This window comes from Cervus elaphus, chromosome 15 (assembly GCF_910594005.1).
Source record: "Cervus elaphus chromosome 15, mCerEla1.1, whole genome shotgun sequence".
Classification (NCBI taxonomy): Eukaryota; Metazoa; Chordata; class Mammalia; order Artiodactyla; family Cervidae; genus Cervus; species Cervus elaphus.
The window spans coordinates 54136778-54155525 of record NC_057829.1 but is presented as its reverse complement, the minus strand read 5'-3'; the positions used below and the strand labels follow the sequence as shown (position 1 = coordinate 54155525).

The 18748-nt window shown below is 42.9% G+C and overlaps 1 protein-coding gene across 2 annotated transcripts; it reads left to right on the top strand.

The window, feature by feature from the left end:
- The first annotated feature begins 431 nt into the window (after window positions 1-431).
- On the top strand, window positions 432-17559 carry ACTA2 (actin alpha 2, smooth muscle). 2 transcript variants are annotated; one of them, XM_043927003.1, is made up of 9 exons: window positions 432-474; window positions 4032-4186; window positions 5560-5688; window positions 8638-8748; window positions 10755-10839; window positions 11221-11382; window positions 13094-13285; window positions 14592-14773; window positions 17268-17559. In XM_043927003.1, the coding sequence occupies exons 2-9, from the start codon at window positions 4058-4060 to the stop codon at window positions 17409-17411; spliced, it is 1134 nt and encodes a 377-aa protein (XP_043782938.1). In that variant the 5' UTR covers window positions 432-474; window positions 4032-4057; the 3' UTR covers window positions 17412-17559. The 2 variants fall into 2 exon arrangements, with proteins under 2 accessions (XP_043782938.1, XP_043782936.1); XM_043927001.1 differs by lacking the exon at window positions 432-474 and adding an exon at window positions 3352-3375.
- Window positions 17560-18748: the final 1189 nt, after the last annotated feature.

Below are 18748 nucleotides of genomic sequence, written 5' to 3'. Positions count from 1 at the left end.
GTGGGAGAACTTTTTAAAGTCCCTACTCCTCAGAGGCTGCTTCTTTCTGTGCTCAGTTCATGAGGAAATGCCCCGAAACGCTAGCCTGACAGCCGGCTGGCATCTCCTGAGGAATGTGTGAACCGTGCCTGCAGATGCCCCTGAGGCTTGCTCAGTATCTCTGGGCATTTCAGCAGTTGTTCTGAAGGCTGGGGGTGTTTATCTCCCATAGGCAGCTGAGCCGCCTCCCGTTTCATGAGCAGAGCAGTGGAATGCAGTGGAAGAGACCCAGGCCTCCGGCCACCCAGATTACAGAGTTTTGTGCTGAGGTCCCTATATGGTTGTGTTAGACTCCACAGAGGGCTTGAGTCTGTCTTTGTTCCTTGTTTGGGAAGCCAGTGGGAGGGGAACAGGCCAAGGGGCTATATAACCCTCCAGGCTTCAGCTTTCCAGAACACCACCCAGAGCGGAGAAGCCCAGCTGAGCACTTTCAGGGTAAGTGGCACCGGCCCAGAGATGTGGCTTAGATTCCAGCAGCTCTGACATTTCCCAGTATAATCAGATGTCATCTATGGAGATTTTAGCCAGACTCACACACTCAGAAATGTTTGAATGAAGATTGTACTACTAACACTATTGTAACCTTTAGCTATAATTATCTAACCTCAAAAACAAAGCTGAGATGCAGCCTGTGTGGGGGAGGAAGGGAAGAGGAAGATGGAATGAAATCTATGAGTGTCACCTGCAAAATTTGTTTATACTAAACCAGCAGCCCCGGTCTTGCAGTGCATTTCAGAGATGTAGTCTAGCTGTCTGCAATCAGCTACATGACGATGTATATTTAGACCCTGGAAACTCCAGTATCTGCTTGTGGTTCAGATTTGGTATGGGGATTTTTCACTGGACTGTACATTTGGTGCAACTACGGTGTCTGACAGTGGATTTTAGAACTGAACAGAGGTTAGTTGCCTAGCCTTTGATATTGGCTCTTTATGTATTTGCATCTGGGTTCCTCTGGCTCTCATTGGTGGTGTCTTCTATGGGAAAGTCTCTTGAGTGTAACCGTGAGCTTGCAGTTCAGGGTATATGCATCTCCCTTGGTTGGTTTGCAGCAGAGCATAGCAGGAACCCAGCTGAATCTTGGTGAATAAAGAGGGAGGGAGCTTGCATGCAACTGACAGCTGTTTGCATTTCAGCCTATGGGATGGTTTGCATTTCTCAGCCAGGCGGGACCACGGAGCCAGCCTCGCCACCCGAAGCTGATCTTCACTGTGAATCAGGGTTTGGCAGCTCCGGCACCGACTGGGGTTTTCATGCTAAGATTTTTCCTTCCATTTTGTGATTCATGACTAAATATGGTTTGTGTTTCAAGACCGTGGAGCTGGGAACTGCAGTGTTCCCCTCCCACTAACTCCTCATTTTTGGCACGAGATGCACTCCAGTCAGTTGGAGCAAACCCCCCTGACCTGGGTGCTGTTCCAAGAGCAGACATTCTAGTGGGTTTTACCTAATTAGGAAATGCTTTGCTCCAAACCCAGCTGCTCATCAGGTTAGATAAGAGTTGTAAACCATTAAGCCAGCTTCTTTCTGGGGCATACAGATTTCTCTAACGACAGTGCTTGGTTTAGAGATTGAAAAATTCTTCCTAGACATCTTTTTTTTTTTTTTCCAGTCAAATAAAAGCACATTTACTAAATTTTGAGATTTTCTTTTTCCTGCATATTGAGGGTCCAATCTATTTTTTTTCTGCAGTGCATTCTAACGCTCCCCCAAACCTTTCTCGCCCAAGGAAAGGGTTACTAAAGACATGTATTCCTGGTGTCCACACCATCACATTTTCAAAGTCTTCTAATTCTGAATATTTTATCCTGTTTTCAGCTCTTCTTTTGATTTGGAAGCTCTGCTTAGCACATCCAGAGAGGGTACTGATCTGGTGCTGGCCACCTCTGACACTTGCCTTGGACTGCTTCTTCTGCGTCGTCTCCCTAAATTTCTCACTTCTCTTCTTACTTCTTGATCTGCTAGGAAGGAAGCCAAGTCACATGACTGCCAAACACACTTCAGTGTCTGGAAAGGGAAGGGAAGGGTGGGAAAGGAAAGAGTCAGCCACTTATAAGTTACATTTTCTATTCTTACAAGTAGAATCTACAAGTTGAAGGTCTCTGTCCTAAGCCTGGAAGTAGTGTGGAAAGGAAGCCAAGACAAGAAATAAAAAGATCTGGATAATGATAATAATCACACAATAATTATAATTTAAATTAATAATTTTAAAATAGTATTTACTGAGAATTCATAATGTATATGTCACTATCAATTATTTTAAATGCTTTAAAATACCTAATCCCCATAAGACTCTATGTACTACACATGGGTTTTATTGTTCTTTCATAGATGGATAAAGAGACTGATTCAGAGATATTAAATAACTTACTAAATCACATAGCTTCTAAATGGCGAACTGCTAAGTCACTTCAGTCGTGTCCGACTCTGTGCGACCCCATCCCTGGGATTTTCCAGGCAAGAACACTGGAGTGGGTTGCCATTTCCTTCTCCAATGCAAAAAAGTGAAAAGTGAAAGTGAAGTCGCTCAGTCAGGTCTGACTCTTCGGGACCCCATGGACTGCAGCCTACCAGGCTCCTCCGCCCATGGGATTTTCCAGGCAAGAGTACTGGAGTGGGGTGCCATTGCCTTCTCCTCTAAATGGCGAAACCCACACTCACATCCAGGCAGTGAGACTCCAGGGTCCAAGACCATAATCATCGGGTGCTGTAATCTCTGCTGTCCCAGCTTTACCACTTTTGAGATCTGGACAAGTCACTTCAACTCCTTGAGTCTTGATTTCCTTGTCTGTCAGTTGGCAATGATAGTACATGTCCTGGATTTTAAGTTATGTCCTCTCAGGTGAGGTTCATGTTTTTTGGCAAATCACTTCCCCTGAGTTTTCTCATTTGTAGAAATGAGGGTATTAAACAAAAATGTTCTCTAATAAGCCTTCAATTTCCTAAATATTTAAGTTGTTACTTTTGCTCCAACCTTCCAAATTTTGTCATGGGATTCAAGCTTAAACGTGGGATATTTAAAATACTGTTTTCTTACAGAAACAATATATGCTCAATTTATTTAGAAAATATTACAGAACCCAGGGTTTCATGTAAAACACCTAGAATATCCACTTCAAAAATAATCCCCATCAACATCTTGGTAAATATGATTAATCTTTTTCAAGTGCATAACAATACATTTTTAATGGGATCATACAATGCTTACCTTTAGCCTAGTATTACATAAGAATGACCTGTAACTTATCCTTTTATTTATGTTTCTTAAGGACAATAGAACATTCTACTGCATGATATGTAATTTTTTGGACTCACTCTGCCTTGTTGGACTTAGAGGTTAGCAGTGATTTTTATTAATGGAATGACTGTGACCCCTAAAATTTTAAGCACCTCCGTAAGACGTTTTGGTTGGTTCCTCAGGGCTTTAATTTTACCCTTGTGTAAAATTAAAGTCCCCAGGATCCAAAAGAGAATATTCTTTTAAACATTTTTTTACATGAAACGTTTCAGTATTTCCAAAATTTCACATGCTGCTCATTCCTCAACATCTACTTTTTTGGAAAAAAATTTTAATTTATAGCATATCTAGAAAAATATGAGTATGGGTGTATACAGACAGCAAATTCTAGGTACTTCATTAACAAATGACAGGTGACTTGTCCCTGGGAGATCAGATCTCATGGACTGACATTCCATCTGTGCTCTGAAGTAGTTCATTCCTTCACTTGCTTAGTCAATCTTTAAAGTGCTTATGATGTTTCATAACACGTGATGTTCCTGCGCTGGAGAACTACTGTGTGAATGAAGTCTGAGTTTAAGATTAGTCTAACGAAAGTGCTGTGAGATAAATGGTGTGTTAGATAAGAATCGGCAGGGGGCGCTCTAGGAGTATAGAGGAGGAGTCTCAACTCCCGCTGGAAGGTGGGAGTGGTCAGGTAAGTTCCAAGACTGCTGGATCACACCTGCGTTGGCTTCCTCCCTGATCCCTTTAGGACCCTGTGAAGCAGCTCCAGCCGAGATGTGCGAGGAGGAGGACAGCACCGCCCTGGTGTGTGACAATGGCTCTGGGCTCTGTAAGGCCGGCTTTGCGGGGGATGATGCTCCCAGGGCTGTTTTCCCATCCATCGTGGGACGTCCTCGACATCAGGTGAGCAAAATTCTCTCTGAAGCAGAGAGAAACAAAGCCATATAGATTTGGTCCCTCTATGTCTCTGTGTCCATGGGTATTCATAGATTGTTGCTCTCTGCCCAGAAATTATGTAGCTTTGTTGGAAATGTACCTCTGATGACTGATGTCCAGAGATAAGTGCCAATTCCATATACATTGTTGACAGATTACCTGGTGGGAGACTTTTTTTTTTTTCATAAATACAGAAAGTCTGACTTTTTTCCATAAATCCTTTTTGTCTAAATGTAACCGTGGTCATCAGCATCAGAAATATTTATGTGTTATCTGATGTATTCCATAGCTACTCTATGTAAAGAAACTACAGTAAAAGGTCAGGTTGCTCATTCTCAAAGAACCTAATGTGAAATGAAAGTAAGCATTGTTACCTAATGTAATTTTACACCTGTTAGGTGTCAGCGAAATACATGTGAATAGACATATGGTAATTTTACATAACATTATATAGAAAGAAAATATGGATGGCAGCCACAGGGTAAAAGGTGAGAGCTTCATCCCAGAAATTCTCCTTTCACATCAGAAATGTATTTTGCACACTGAGCCTATCTGATTGATAGTTAGGCTTTTGATTTGGCATCAATTCACAAGGAGACATAATAGAAGCCTTCCCCAGTGAAAGAACTCTCTCTCTTTGTTAAACTTTTACAGCCAAGATATTTTGCAAAAATCACTTCTTAAGGAACTTTAGGAGCCCCACCTGTTTTGCAATTCTGTCACTCCAATGCAATTTTAAATTTTAGTCATGAGGATTCTTTTTTTCTAAAGAGTCACATTAATGACTAAAAAAATGCATTCCACTAGTTTAGGCAGATAGTGTAATATTGATCATTATGATTTTATCTATTAGAAACTGAGTGGTCATTTGTAGAAATAATGCTTTTGCTTATAATGGTTAGATATGCTCTTGAGTAGGTGACAATTCCAAACGTACAGTTTAAAGGATTCATGAGAGGCAAAATGCCATTTAACTAATGTGTAAATTTTGTATATACATTCAACAAATAATGATGGAGTGCCAGATACATGCCAGGAAATTTGTCATAGTGGCGAACAAGACAGATACCATCTTTGCTCTAAGCGAGCTCATGAAGGAACACAGAAGATAAATGACAAAGTCGCCTTACCCTCAAGGTTCTCTGCTATTTGTAGGCCTGTTCAGGCCTGTTTGAAATCACCTAAGGGATGTTTCCTAAGAGCTCAGTAACAATAGGATCAGCAGGTCATGGCTGGTACTGGAAGGATGTTCATTGCAATGATTTAACCGTTTGTGTCTGGACAGTAGTCAGTTCACCAGTTCTGAGAGAGGCTGACTTGTCATGTGTTGAACTTTTTAGGGGGTGATGGTGGGAATGGGACAGAAAGACAGCTACGTGGGCGATGAAGCACAGAGCAAAAGAGGAATCCTGACCCTGAAGTACCCGATAGAGCATGGCATCATCACCAACTGGGACGACATGGAGAAGGTACTGGGAGAGGCCTGAGTAGTTCCTGCGGCCCGGGTCTCAAACGTCTGGCTGCCGCTGGGGAGAAGAACAGGCTCACTTTGCCTGGTTGTGCTTTTACTTGTTGGTGTTCCTTCTAGATTTTTACTAACTGAATTTTAAAAATTCTGAACTTTATTTATTTATTTTAAAAAGCAAATTTCTTGACTAAGAGGGTTTATAAACCAATTAGAGGCAGATGGGCTTCCCAGGTGGCGCTAGTGGTGAAGAATCTGCCTGCCAGTGCAGGAGATGCAAGAGATGTAGGTTCATTCCCTGGGTGGGGAAGATCCCCTGGAGGAGGAAGTGGCAACCCACTCCAGTATTCTTGCCTGGAGAATCTCATGGACAGAGAAGCCCGGTGGGCCACAGTCCATGGGGTTGAAGAGAATCGGACACAACTGAGCGACTAAGCAGAGCACAGAGGGAGCTAGCTTTAAAAATGAGAACAGTCGTTCTTTGACAGTGGTGGGAATTATAGTCAATTGCTCAGACAACTGGCTTCCCTCCAAGGACAAGCACTGTTGGACTGCAAACAGGAGAACAAGGGATGGAAGAGCTGGGAAGAGCCTTCACCCACCCGTTCCTGAAAGTTTTTCATTAATTTACCCTGAACATTAAAAAAAGCTAGTTGTTCTTTTTTTTTTTTGCTTTTAGTTTTCTCTGTAGAAAAGGGGCTGTGACATTGTATGTTTGGTACATTCCTAAAATGTCCCTCAACATAGGAAGCACAAGCAACCAACACAAATTTTTAAATAAACAGTTCAAAAAGCTATCTCCCTGAGTTGCATTAAGTTGAAGTCTTTCTCTCCCAGACCCATAGAGAAGAGCTAATGAGAAGCGTTAAACCCGAGGGTTTTGATATTTGCTCTCAAGCATCATGGAAACAAAGTGATCAAAGAAAAGGCAGAAGAAATAATGAGAAAGTGACTTAAAATTTTTAAATGCAGCAAATATGTTAGAACCAGAAAATCTGGACTTTTATGTATCTGTCAGCTCCACACACACAGACGCACACATACTCTCACGATTTTAAAAGAAACTAGTGTTGCTAGAATTTATCAGTGATAATGTTGAAACCTCTGCTGCTCTACAAAAAAATGTGTTTCATTATGTTTGCTGAGTCTAAGAGTCTGGATTTGGTTAAGACTGCAGTAGGCACTGAGGAGGAGATAATAGTAGTGATGAGAAAATTTGCTTTTAAGACTTTCTCCATGGAGCTGGCAGCATCACAGAAGGGATACACCTGGAGAAAAACAAATGAAGCATACTGTCATTTCTAAAATGTAAAGTGTCTTCTGGAGAGAGAGAGAGAAGAAGAGAGACAGAGTGGGGAGAGATAGAGATTGGTTGGTTTCTAACGATGTTTTAGAGTATCCATGGTATATAATAAGATTGGCAGCGTTTCTTCTCTTTTTTTTTTTTTTAAAGTTCCTGGGCACTGTGCCGCTTTTACTCCATCAAAGGAATAGAACTTTCAGGAGTCTCATTTCCTTTCTAGAAACCGCAAACTCAAAACCAAAGAAACTGCAACAAGATAAAGAATCTTTAAAGTCAATCTAGCTTTTGTTAATGTACAGACTTTCACTAGCAGTTCTTGTTTTTATTTTGTTTTAATTCTGAGTGAATTTAATATTTCAGGCACTAGCCGAGAATTTTGGGGCTTTTAAAAATAATTAATCAACTGAATTCTTTTCACAATGGTTTGTTCTTTATGGCATCCAGGGTTAAAAAGGATGCTTACAGAGAACTCTACTCAATATTCTACAATAACCTATATGGCAAAAGAATTTGAAAAAAAAAATATATATGTATAACTGAATCACTCATCTGTATATCTGAAACTAATACAATATTGTAAATTGATTATACTCCAATATAAAATAAAAATTAAATTACAAAAAGAAACAGCTCAGAAAATAAAAATAAAGAGCATGCTTAACCTTGAAGCAAACACAAGCATGTTCAAAGTACATCATGCTAGAAACAGGCCCTGGCTTTTTGGGGAAACACCTGAAGGCCAAGGTCTGTCCATGAATGAAAGGTCCAGTGTGTGCCAGCCAAGGTAAGCTTCTTTCAACCCTGGGGAGCAAAGAGAGGAATGAAGGGGTGGAAAAATTCCCTTAAATATTAAAAATAACCATTAGGTTTTCAGATCTGCTTCATTCATCCATTCATATATTCATTCATTTGTCCTTTTACTTGCTACACTAAGTCATTTGCCCATGAATACTAATTAAAATGGGGGCTTCCCTGTGGCTCAGCAGTAAAGCTCCCACTTGCAGTTCAGGAGACATCAGAGATATGGGTTTGATCCCTGGCTCAGGCAGGTCCCCTGGAGGAGGAAATGGAAACCCACTCCAGTATTCTTGCCAGGAAAATCCTGTGGATAGAGGAGCCTCGTGGGCTACAGTCCACGGGCTTGCAAAGGGTTGGACATGACTTAGTGAGCACCAGCGGGTAAAGAAGATATAGTTGAATAATGGCAGCATTTGCTCTGGGCCAGGCACTGGGCTAAATAGTAACTCTAGGGTTCCCTGATTTAAGTCTCAGAAAGACATGAATTATTTTTATATTCCCCATGAACAGATTGTTGCAGAGAAGGGTTAAAATTTGCCTACACTCATATTACCAAGAAGTGCTTAAGCCAGGATTTGAGCCCAGGTTTCACTCCAGAGCCTATGTCCTTAACCACTACCCTACCCTGCCTCATAGACCTGGGTGTGGGTTTTTGCTCATTCACTTACGAGGTGTGAATTCTCAGGTAGGTTCCTTGTAGTCTTTACGCCTGAGTCTCTGCACGTGTAAAAACGTGGACACATAATGAGCACTTGTGTTTGGACCTGGTTTCATGTGCTCATTCTGGTCCCTTTTTGAGGACTGTCGTGCCTCTGCTGCGTCTCACTGTTGTGCTTTTTCTTGGTCCCCTAGATCTGGCACCACTCTTTCTACAATGAGCTTCGTGTTGCCCCTGAAGAGCATCCAACCCTGCTCACTGAGGCACCCCTGAACCCCAAGGCCAACCGGGAGAAAATGACCCAGGTAAATACCACTCTAGGACCCAGCACTTTGGGGCTTGGAGGAAGTCCTTGAAGGGGGTTGTACAGAATAGCAGATAAAAGGCCCACCCAACAGTCCTCTCACAGGCTGACAACTTTCCTGGATTCCCAAGGCCACAGGCATCAGACATCCTTACTGCAGGAATGGCCCCTTGACTCCAAGAGCAATAGGAAATTTTCCAGATTTAACTGAAAAGGCCACATGTTTAGGTTTAAAACTTCTAAGGAGAAGTCATTTCAAAATGCAGGATAACATACAATGGGGAATTTTGGTCCTAGAGTCAGATCCCAGTTTGAAAATTCGATCTGTCACTTATCAGCTGTGTGACTTTAAAATAGCCACTTAATTTTCATAGACTCAGTTTCCTTGTCCATATATTGAGAATAATATTACTACTATTGTTTTTCAAGTGATTTGAAGATTAATGAGACAAATGCTAAATGTGTTTCATGGTACCTGGTATGATAAACACTAAACAGGTATTTATTATTATCTTTATTGTGACTTTCTGAAGCTCAGAGACTTTGGAACAGGAGACCATCTATTCCATCATCCAGACAAAGTTTCCAGTTTGGATGAGCAGCTTAATACATACACCTAGTGTCAACTTCATGCTTGTTATGGTTAAGCAGTGGGCTAAGCATTTTATACAGATTGTCTCTTTAAATCTTAACTTAAAGCATGAGCTATTATTATCCTAATAATATAAATGAAGGCTTCCCTGGTGGCTCAGTTGGCAAAGAATCTTGCCAGCAATTCAGGAGACCCAAGTTCTCTTCCTGGGTCAGGAAGATCCCCTGGGGAAGGAAATAGTAACCCACTCCAGTATTCTTGCCTGGAAAATCCCATGGACAAAGGAGCGTGGTGGGCTATACTCCATGGGGTTGTAAGACTCAGACTTAGCAACTAAACCACTGCCAATATAAATGAAGAATTTGAGACTCAAGTACATTAGGTGATGGTCCCAAGGTCACACAGCTAGAAGTGTCAGAGCTTGAATTTGGCCCACAATCTTTTGACCTCAGAGAATAATAAACATAAATACTGCAGAGCCTTTTTCTTGGAAGAGCTCTGGATGCCTCATCAACACACTAGCAGCTGTTCTCTGCTGGGGAACATCTGAGTGTCTGGAAAGGACTTATGACCCAAGAGATGCTGTTTCTTAAGGGAGCTTTTTTCCCAGTGAATGGTAAAAATGAATAGGTGGGAATTATGGCCGTCTAGCAAACTATGCTAGATGTTCACTCTGGTTAAATGGACCAGAGAGGGTTTTGCAGATGGAGATACGGAGGCCTATGGGCATCTCCGTGGGCATACATTTCTAACTCGTGAGCTGGAAGGGCTCTGGCGCTAACTATGCTCTGGATGGCATGAACTGCCACATCAACATTCATATTTGGTTCTCTGTTACCATCAGGCAGTCTTTTCCAGCAACCAGGACTCCTTCACTGCCGCTAGAATGGCCTCAGACTCTAGGGCTGACATTGACCCAGCAACTACAGAAAAAAGTTGAACAGATTAAATGGAATCTCAGACAGACCACAGAATGGGGTTCATTTCAACCAGTCTGAGCTTCAGTGGTTTAGGCTCCGTGCTTTCACTGTTCAGGGCCTGGGTTCGATCCCTGGTTGGGGAACAAAGATCCCGCAGGCCGTCCACATTAGTCAGTTGTTAGTTTGGTGAATTCTCCAGGTCACGTTCAAGTCAGGGCCAGGACCAGAAACTAGAGCCTCCGTATACCTGGCTGGTCATGTGTGCACACTGTCCCTCCCACCCCCCATGACACCAGGTCACCGGTATGGTGGTCTCTCCATTCACACCTTCCTTTCTCCTCAACCCGTAACCAAGGCTTCTCTGACCTCCTTGGCCTTAGTTTCCTCTACCCAGAACCAGGCCGGCCCATCTGCAGGCATCGGCAAGATGCTCTCTTGTGCATTCTTGGTGATACTGGCAGCATCATTAACTCATCTCTTTGGCTTGCTTTGCAGATTATGTTTGAGACTTTCAATGTCCCAGCCATGTATGTGGCTATTCAGGCGGTGCTGTCGCTCTATGCCTCTGGACGTACAACTGGTAGGTGGCTGGGCAGGGTGAAAGCCCTGGTTGAGTACACCATCAGTTACAGGATTGAATGGTTTATGAACACGTGTGTTGTGATGGACTGGGGGTTATTTAGAATTGACAGAGTTAACTCCTGCCCCTTGAGGGCTTCTTCTCACCTTTAAAAATAAGCCCTTTAACTTGTATTTCCAGGAGGACTTCTATTGTTTCCCTCTTCCTGTTCTTTTTTTTTTTTTCCTTTTCTTTTCCTAGCCCTGCCTTAACTCTCTTTTCCTATCAAATGCCTTCTTTCCTTTCAAATAAAAGGCTTAGAAATTCCCCTTCTACTAGACCAGTAAGTGACCATACACCAGTTCCCCTGGTTGACTTTTATCCTGCACAACTGTCCCCCAGGCATTGTGCTGGACTCTGGAGATGGTGTCACCCACAACGTGCCCATCTATGAGGGCTACGCCCTGCCCCACGCCATCATGCGTCTGGACCTGGCTGGCCGAGATCTCACCGACTACCTCATGAAGATCCTGACCGAGCGAGGCTATTCCTTCGTGACCACCGGTGAGGCCTGAGGGACAGAAAGGGAGGGGGCATAGGGGCGGGGTGTTCTTCCCTGACGTGGTGACTATCCGAGGAAACTATGGGAGGGAGCCTTGCAGGTAGGGAGACCTGACTCTAATGCCCAGGGCAAAACTCTGAGTATTTTGCTATGTGTAATCGCAAAACGATTACACCATTTCCTGGAGAAGAATAGTTTTAACCATCAGGTATTATGAGCTAGTCAGAGTTGCAGTATTTGAACATTTTTTAAATCTCTTCCATTCACACATAGAGACTGAAAATAAGGGAGGAATTGGGAGATTGAGATCAACATATATACACTACTGATCCTATGTGGAAAGTAGATAGCTAATTAGAACCTGCTCTATAGCACAGGGAACTCTACTTGATACTCCACCGTGACCTGAATAGGAAGGAAATCCAAAGAAAAAGGGAATTATATGTTTACGTATAGCGGAACCACTTTGGTGTGCAGTGGAAACTGGTACAACATTGTAAAGCAACTATATTCCAAAAAACTTAATTTATAAAGAGCCTGAAAATAGTATGGCATGGTGATTGGCAGTCTTTGGAGACATCTTGACAGGGCTCGGGTCCCAGTTCTGCCACTCACTAGCTGTGCGACCTTGGACTAAATGCCCAAGTCCACCAAGCCATAGGCTCTCCATCTGTAAAATGGGAGTGATCATTTACTCTTTCTCACAAGGATGTTGGGAGTAGTAAATGAGATCATGCACGTGGAATTCCTGGTTCTGAGGAAGCATGAGATACTTGTTAGTGATTAGTAATACCAACCCAGCAGACAATGGCATGTTTGTCTTCCGACTAAACTGGCGGCCTTGATCTCTCTCTATGAGAGGCAGAGGCAGACAGTCCTAGAGACATCAGGACGAACTCAGTGCCCTGGCTGCCTGCCCTTCCCTCACCAATTTGCTCTTGTCCAAATGTTCAGGTTTCTGGACCTGCCCAAGACTTATCCTAGACTCTAAATTTGAGCCCTGATGATTTAAAAATCTCCTTCTGGGGTAGAGAGTTGAATGAATTCTGACCCTTCTCTGCCCACTCTGAGGAATTCCAAGATGCCTCCAAAAAGTTGCCAGGGGCCTGGATAACACCAATAGTTTAGAACTTCAGAGGACAGGAGTCGGAAAGGGGTCTGCCCACCCACTTCTTCCATGCACCACTGGGACCTTCTCTACCGGGACTGGTCCTGGGTCTCTTTCTGGAAGGTGATGAGTTTTCCAAGGACTTGAGTTGGAATCCACCTGGGTCAGACAACATGGGTCTTCAGAGCTTTTTAAAACTGTAGGTGCTTCTAAGGGACTGTTTTGGCATGAATCTTCCTGGTCAACTGAAAATAATAAACTGTTGTATCGCACGTATAACAGAGAGTCATTAATTTATCATGCAACAAAGTTAACGTCCAAAAGGATTCCTGCTCTTTGTCTGTCACTAGCCAGCTCATTTTCATCCTGTCATGCACTGTCCGGACATTATCTGCTTAGAAGTTTCTCTGTGTGAAGCACTTTGCTGGGAAGAGAAGTGGTTCCCTAGTGGACCTCTCATTTAACTGTCCTCATGGATTTGGGGTTGCAGAATAGAATATACACTTTCAGGGGAGAAACCTGTATTGGAAGACAGTAGGGCAGGTGGATTTTTACCACCCGTGCAAATCTCAAGGTTGGCCACCATGTTTGTATCTCATTGACAGCTGAGCGTGAGATTGTCCGGGACATCAAGGAGAAACTGTGCTACGTAGCCCTGGACTTTGAGAATGAGATGGCCACTGCCGCATCCTCCTCCTCCCTCGAGAAGAGCTATGAGCTGCCTGATGGGCAGGTGATCACCATCGGGAATGAGCGTTTCCGCTGCCCTGAGACCCTGTTCCAGCCCTCATTCATCGGTAGGCAGCCCACCCGGGAGAGCCTCCTCCTCTCCTTCCACCAGCCGGTCTCAGCCCCCAGCACCCTTCTGCATGTGGCAACATGTGACAGGGGCCACAAAGCCAAGGGTGCCTCTGAGCCAGGGCAAGGGAAAGAATGTCACATTTTTAAAGTGAGAAGACATCAAGAAGCCATGAAAGGAGTTTTCTTCTTAAGAAAACATCGTCTAGGTTGTAGTCTAGCTGAAGCATTCTTGGTGTATGGTTTATGGTGAAAGAATCCGATACTGTCCATGCTTAGGAGACAGCGGAGCCACCAGAAGGATGGGTTGAATGCTGAGTCTGGAAATAATAGGGGAAAAGAAAAATGGAAATGTCTGTTCCTACATTAGTATTGACCTTGGGAGACAGGTTAGCATAGTTGTTTATAGAGGGGTGAGCCTGGGTGTGAATCTTAGTTCTCCTTTCATAATTTTGCTTCCTGGAGCCTCATCTTTAAATGTAAAATTTTACATTTAAAATGTAAATGTAAATGTAAAATGTCTTCATTTGTAAAATGTGTCCTCATCTTTAAAATGAGATGTGTGTGGGGGCGGAGTCACTAAGTGCCCTCAATGCTGATTAGATATTCAGTTCAGTTCAGTTGAGTTGCTCAGTCGTGTCCGACTCTTTGCGACCCCATGGACTGTAGCACGCCAGGCCTCCCTTTCCATCACCAACTCCCGGAGTTTACCCAGACTCATATTGACAGTAATCAATTACTAAGCATGATTAGTATTACATCATAAAACTGTAAAAGATGAAGAGCCATCTGGAAGTTCTTTTCATGTCAGAAATTAACAAGAAATTCAGACAAAAAAATATTATCAAGATTGAAGAAAAATGAGGCTTTGCCCAAATAAAGTGAAGCATATTTCAAATGTTCCAGCACCATTTAGCTTTGAGGGGTGAGGACAAGACAGCAGTCAAGGAGAGATTTAGGAGTTCTGAGCAAAAGCTGTGGTGTTAGCTCAGCCTGGGACCTTCTCAAGGCTTTGGGAATTTGAAGGCTTTGCCTTTTATTTGAATCACTTATAGTAGTGAGTCTATTAAGACTTAGGACTGTGATATTGTAGCCTCTCACCCTTTCAGAGATGCCGAAGCAGGGCTTCCTCCCTAGACAAATGGTAGGAGGACATGGGACACTTCAAGTGTCTTTCAGTCCTGAGATGGTGGCTCCTGCCAAGCTGTGGTCCAGTGTAAGATCATCCAGTTGCTCATATCGTCTTCCATGTCAGCCTGGGTTTTCTTTATCACCCAAGGACAACAACCTGTGTCTCTTTTCCAGGGATGGAGTCTGCTGGCATCCATGAGACCACATACAACAGCATCATGAAGTGTGATATTGATATCAGGAAGGACCTCTATGCTAACAACGTCCTCTCCGGGGGTACCACCATGTACCCCGGCATTGCTGATCGCATGCAGAAAGAGATCACGGCCCTGGCCCCCAGCACCATGAAGATCAAGGTAAAGTTCTGTGATAGACCCTTATATGCTGCTGGCAATGCCAAGTTTATAACCAGAAGTGAAGGATTCTTCAGAGGCTACATCTTGATTGCATACACTTATGGGTCTTAGAGCTAGGCAGTGGGTAAAAGTCCTCAAGTATCATACTTTTCAGGGTCTAAGTCAGTTCCATTCATAGAGGAGTTGAATTATCTTGTACAAAGTTTAATCAATACTTATCTATGTCAGTCAGCTACTTTCAGCAGATGCAGGAAAAGGTCAATAGAGCCACTCATGTGCCCATATCTCATTGAAATACACAATACATTTGTTTTTCCTCATCATGAAAGTAGTGCATCTCATGTATAGATCATTATAAACATTACAGATGAGCCAGACCTTTCTAAACAGGTATAAATCCTGTTTAGAATTCAGTAGTATACTCTTCTTTCAGTACTAAATGTGATTCCATCTCAGCAGCCAGGAATCAGAACTTTATCTTCATCTCTCTTTCTGATGCCCCTTTTGAAACAAGTGCTCCAAAGTGCAGCATGACCCCAGGATGGCCAGACTCACTCCGTGAGCCAGCAGGACCCCTACGTTGTGTGCGTTTTGAGTCAGTCAGAGGAACTCAGATTAAAAGGCTATCATTCTTTGGAGGCAAGCTAACATGTGGCTGGTGACTTCGCAAAGGATACTGTTACTCTGAAATCAGGAAGCCAGGCTGGGACCCTCTGATCCATGTCCCAGGGAGCGGGAGAAAGGGCCGTCGGGGTGCAGTTCACACACACGAGAGGCATTCAGACAAGTTCTCTGTTATTTGCACTCCCATCTCCTTTTTTATGGAAAGAGTCTGCAGCTAACATAACAGGGTGTGCTAGACTGAAGCACACTCTCTCTCCGCATTACAGGCGAGGAAGGACTGTGGAGTGAGAGAGAGGCTGTTTTCTGAGGATGTGTGTTTCTCGGATGATAGACACCCAGCCAGAGTTGGGTAGTTTCTAGTTCTCCAATCCTGGAGTCTTGAATAGAAATAAGTGTAGAATTTTGAGTTCCAGTGTGGTGAGAGCAAACCATTGAAAACATGGGACAGTAAGATGATGACATTATGGGAAATTGAAACTGAATGGGGTTGGGGGTGGTCTGTAGGGATTCTGTACTGTCTGTACCACTCATATGTAAATCTAAAAGTATCTAAAACTGAAAGGTTATTTCCAAAACAAAACAGAAAGAAAAAACACCTGGGAGAGGTCCAGGTTTGCATATTGGGTCTGACATGTGTGTGTCATGTGTGTGTGTGTGAGACCAAGGCCAATTACTTAAACCTCACTCAGTCTGTTTCCTCATTTAGAATATGGGACAGATTCAGTACTTACTCTTTAAAGTGGTTATGAAGATTAAATGAGATAGTACATGTAAAATGCTGGGCAAAGTGCTTGGCAGATAAGTGCTCAGTAAATATCAGCTACTTGTATTAAAAATAAATGTTCAACCAGAGCTCAAGGAATAAAGAGAAATTAAACCCTTTCACCACAGTTTCAGAAATATCTTATCTATTGGCCAAGTGTCAATATTTATTTCTACCTAAGTATCCAAATCTGATGTGGAATTTAGACTTACTCATCTCTAGCTAGTTTTAGACCCAGAGAGCAGAGGTCAAAGTAGACGAACCCTTGTTCAGAATCACTGCTCTCTGGGCCTAAACCATTCATTGATTTAAGAAACATCAACATGTCCTTGCGTGCCAGGCCCGTTCATGCAGGTAGCGCCAGCCAATGCAAGCTTAACTGAGACCTATCCCAGGGGTATCTTCATCCCAGCAATGGACCCCTCAGTGTTAAACAGTGCATCTTGGTAGACTTGATCAGGTCTTACAGTAAGTTCCTTTATGGTCAGAAATTCTGACCCAGTGAAAAGTTCCCCTTGAAGTTGCTGGTGTTTGTGTCCACAGAGTGTACGTGTTGCGCTGAGCTCTGAAGAACAGCTGATAGGAATCAGGGACAATGTCAGGGCTTCGTGGAGGTTGTGTAGAACTGGGGGCCAACTTTCCGTTTGCCTGATGGTAGACTGAATGAAGCTGAAGTGTCAGAAGTTTCCAAGTAGATAGTTTAGCAGCAGTCCCCAACCTTTTTGGCATCAGGGACCAGTTTCGTGGAAGACTATTTTTTCCACGGACTGCGGGTTAGGGGATGGTTTCGGGATGATTCAAGTGCATTTCATTTATTGTGTGCATTATTTCTGCTGTTAGTACATTAGCTCCACCTCAGATCATCAGGCATTAGATCCCAAGGGTTAGTGACCCCTGGTACAAAAGGAAGCCGGGAAACCAAAGGTGCTCATTGAGGAATCTCTAAATCCACAACTATTCACACCCCATGGGTTAGGGTTCAATTTCAGCATCTAACAGCCAAGACTGTCCCATGAAACTTCAGCCGGGGCCACAAATCCTGACCGTGCTGGAATCCCCAATTCCCCTCCTAGTGCACTAATGGCCCTTTCTCATCCTGACCAACAGATCATCGCCCCTCCCGAGCGCAAATACTCTGTATGGATTGGTGGCTCCATCCTGGCCTCCCTGTCCACCTTCCAGCAGATGTGGATCAGCAAACAGGAGTACGATGAGGCCGGGCCATCCATCGTCCACCGCAAATGTTTCTAAGGCGCTGCCCTGCTCTCTGTCTGTCTCTATACACACTGTGAATGTTCTGTGGAATAATGCCTTCAATTCTTTTCCAAATCATTCCTAGCCCAAGCTCTGACTCGTTACCTATGTGTTTTTTAATAAATCTGAGATATGTTACCTGTAATCTGTAGCCTTGGCTTCGGATCAGCATCAGGCTGATCACGTGGTTTTTGTTAGCTGGACCTCACCTGTTATGGAGTGGCTCCCTCTAGTGGTGCATCTGGGGACGTGACAACCAGGGTGTGTAAGTTTCCCAGGAAAGACTACAATTACATTAAGGTGGGAAGTGCCAACTAATGCTGTACCTGGGGAAAATTTGAAGATACACAGGAGATAAACATAAACATGGATTAAAGTGTATCAATAGGATAGTGCATACTGACTTCAAAACCTGCTGAGTCATTATATAACTTTGCTCTCTATAACCGCCTGACTGATAGCCTGTGTACACATACATATATATATATTATACATATATATGACTTTTTATATATGAAATATTAAACTTAGATATATTTTAAATAGTGTGACTATTTTAGTGTAAATATATTTTAAATATATTTTTAAAAGCGTGACTTTTAAGTTTACCAGGGGAAATACAGATTTTTAAAAAACAGAAACACCGCTAAATCTCACTACACATCTAAAGCATCTGTTTCCCTTCTCCTGATCAATACCTGTCTCTGAAAATGATACTACAGATACATTCAGGCCAGAAGGGATGGGAAAAATAACCATACTTTGCAAGCACTACTGGTGTCAATCATCACACTAAGGGGTTTACACATATCTCTACTCATTTGTTCTTCAGAACTCTTTGGGGAAAATATTATCATGCCGATTTTATTTTATTTTGACGTTAATTTTTTATTGAAGTATAGTTGATTTACAATGTGTTAGTTTCAGGTATACATCAAAGTGATTCTGTTATGCACACAAATGTATCTATTCTTTTTCAGATTCTTTTCCCTTATAGGTTATTACAAAATACTGAGTATAGTTCCCTGTACTACACAGTAGGTCCTTGTTGGTTATCCATTTTATATGTAGCAGTGTGTGTGTGTTAATCCTAAACATTTTATACAGAGAAAAACAGCCAGTGTTCCCTTAATATGAAATTATATAGGAGAGCTGCCAACTTCTCTTTCACCCATCTGGCCCAAGAGGTACAAAGACGTATAAAAGTATTTCCCCTGCCCTTAAGCATCTTGTCCCAAAGCGCTTTTCTTCCCAGGCTGTTTAACATCCTCGAAGCTCCCCAGCTCAGTGCCACTTCTCCTCCTGGGGACAGATGCCACTCGTTGTCTTTGGGA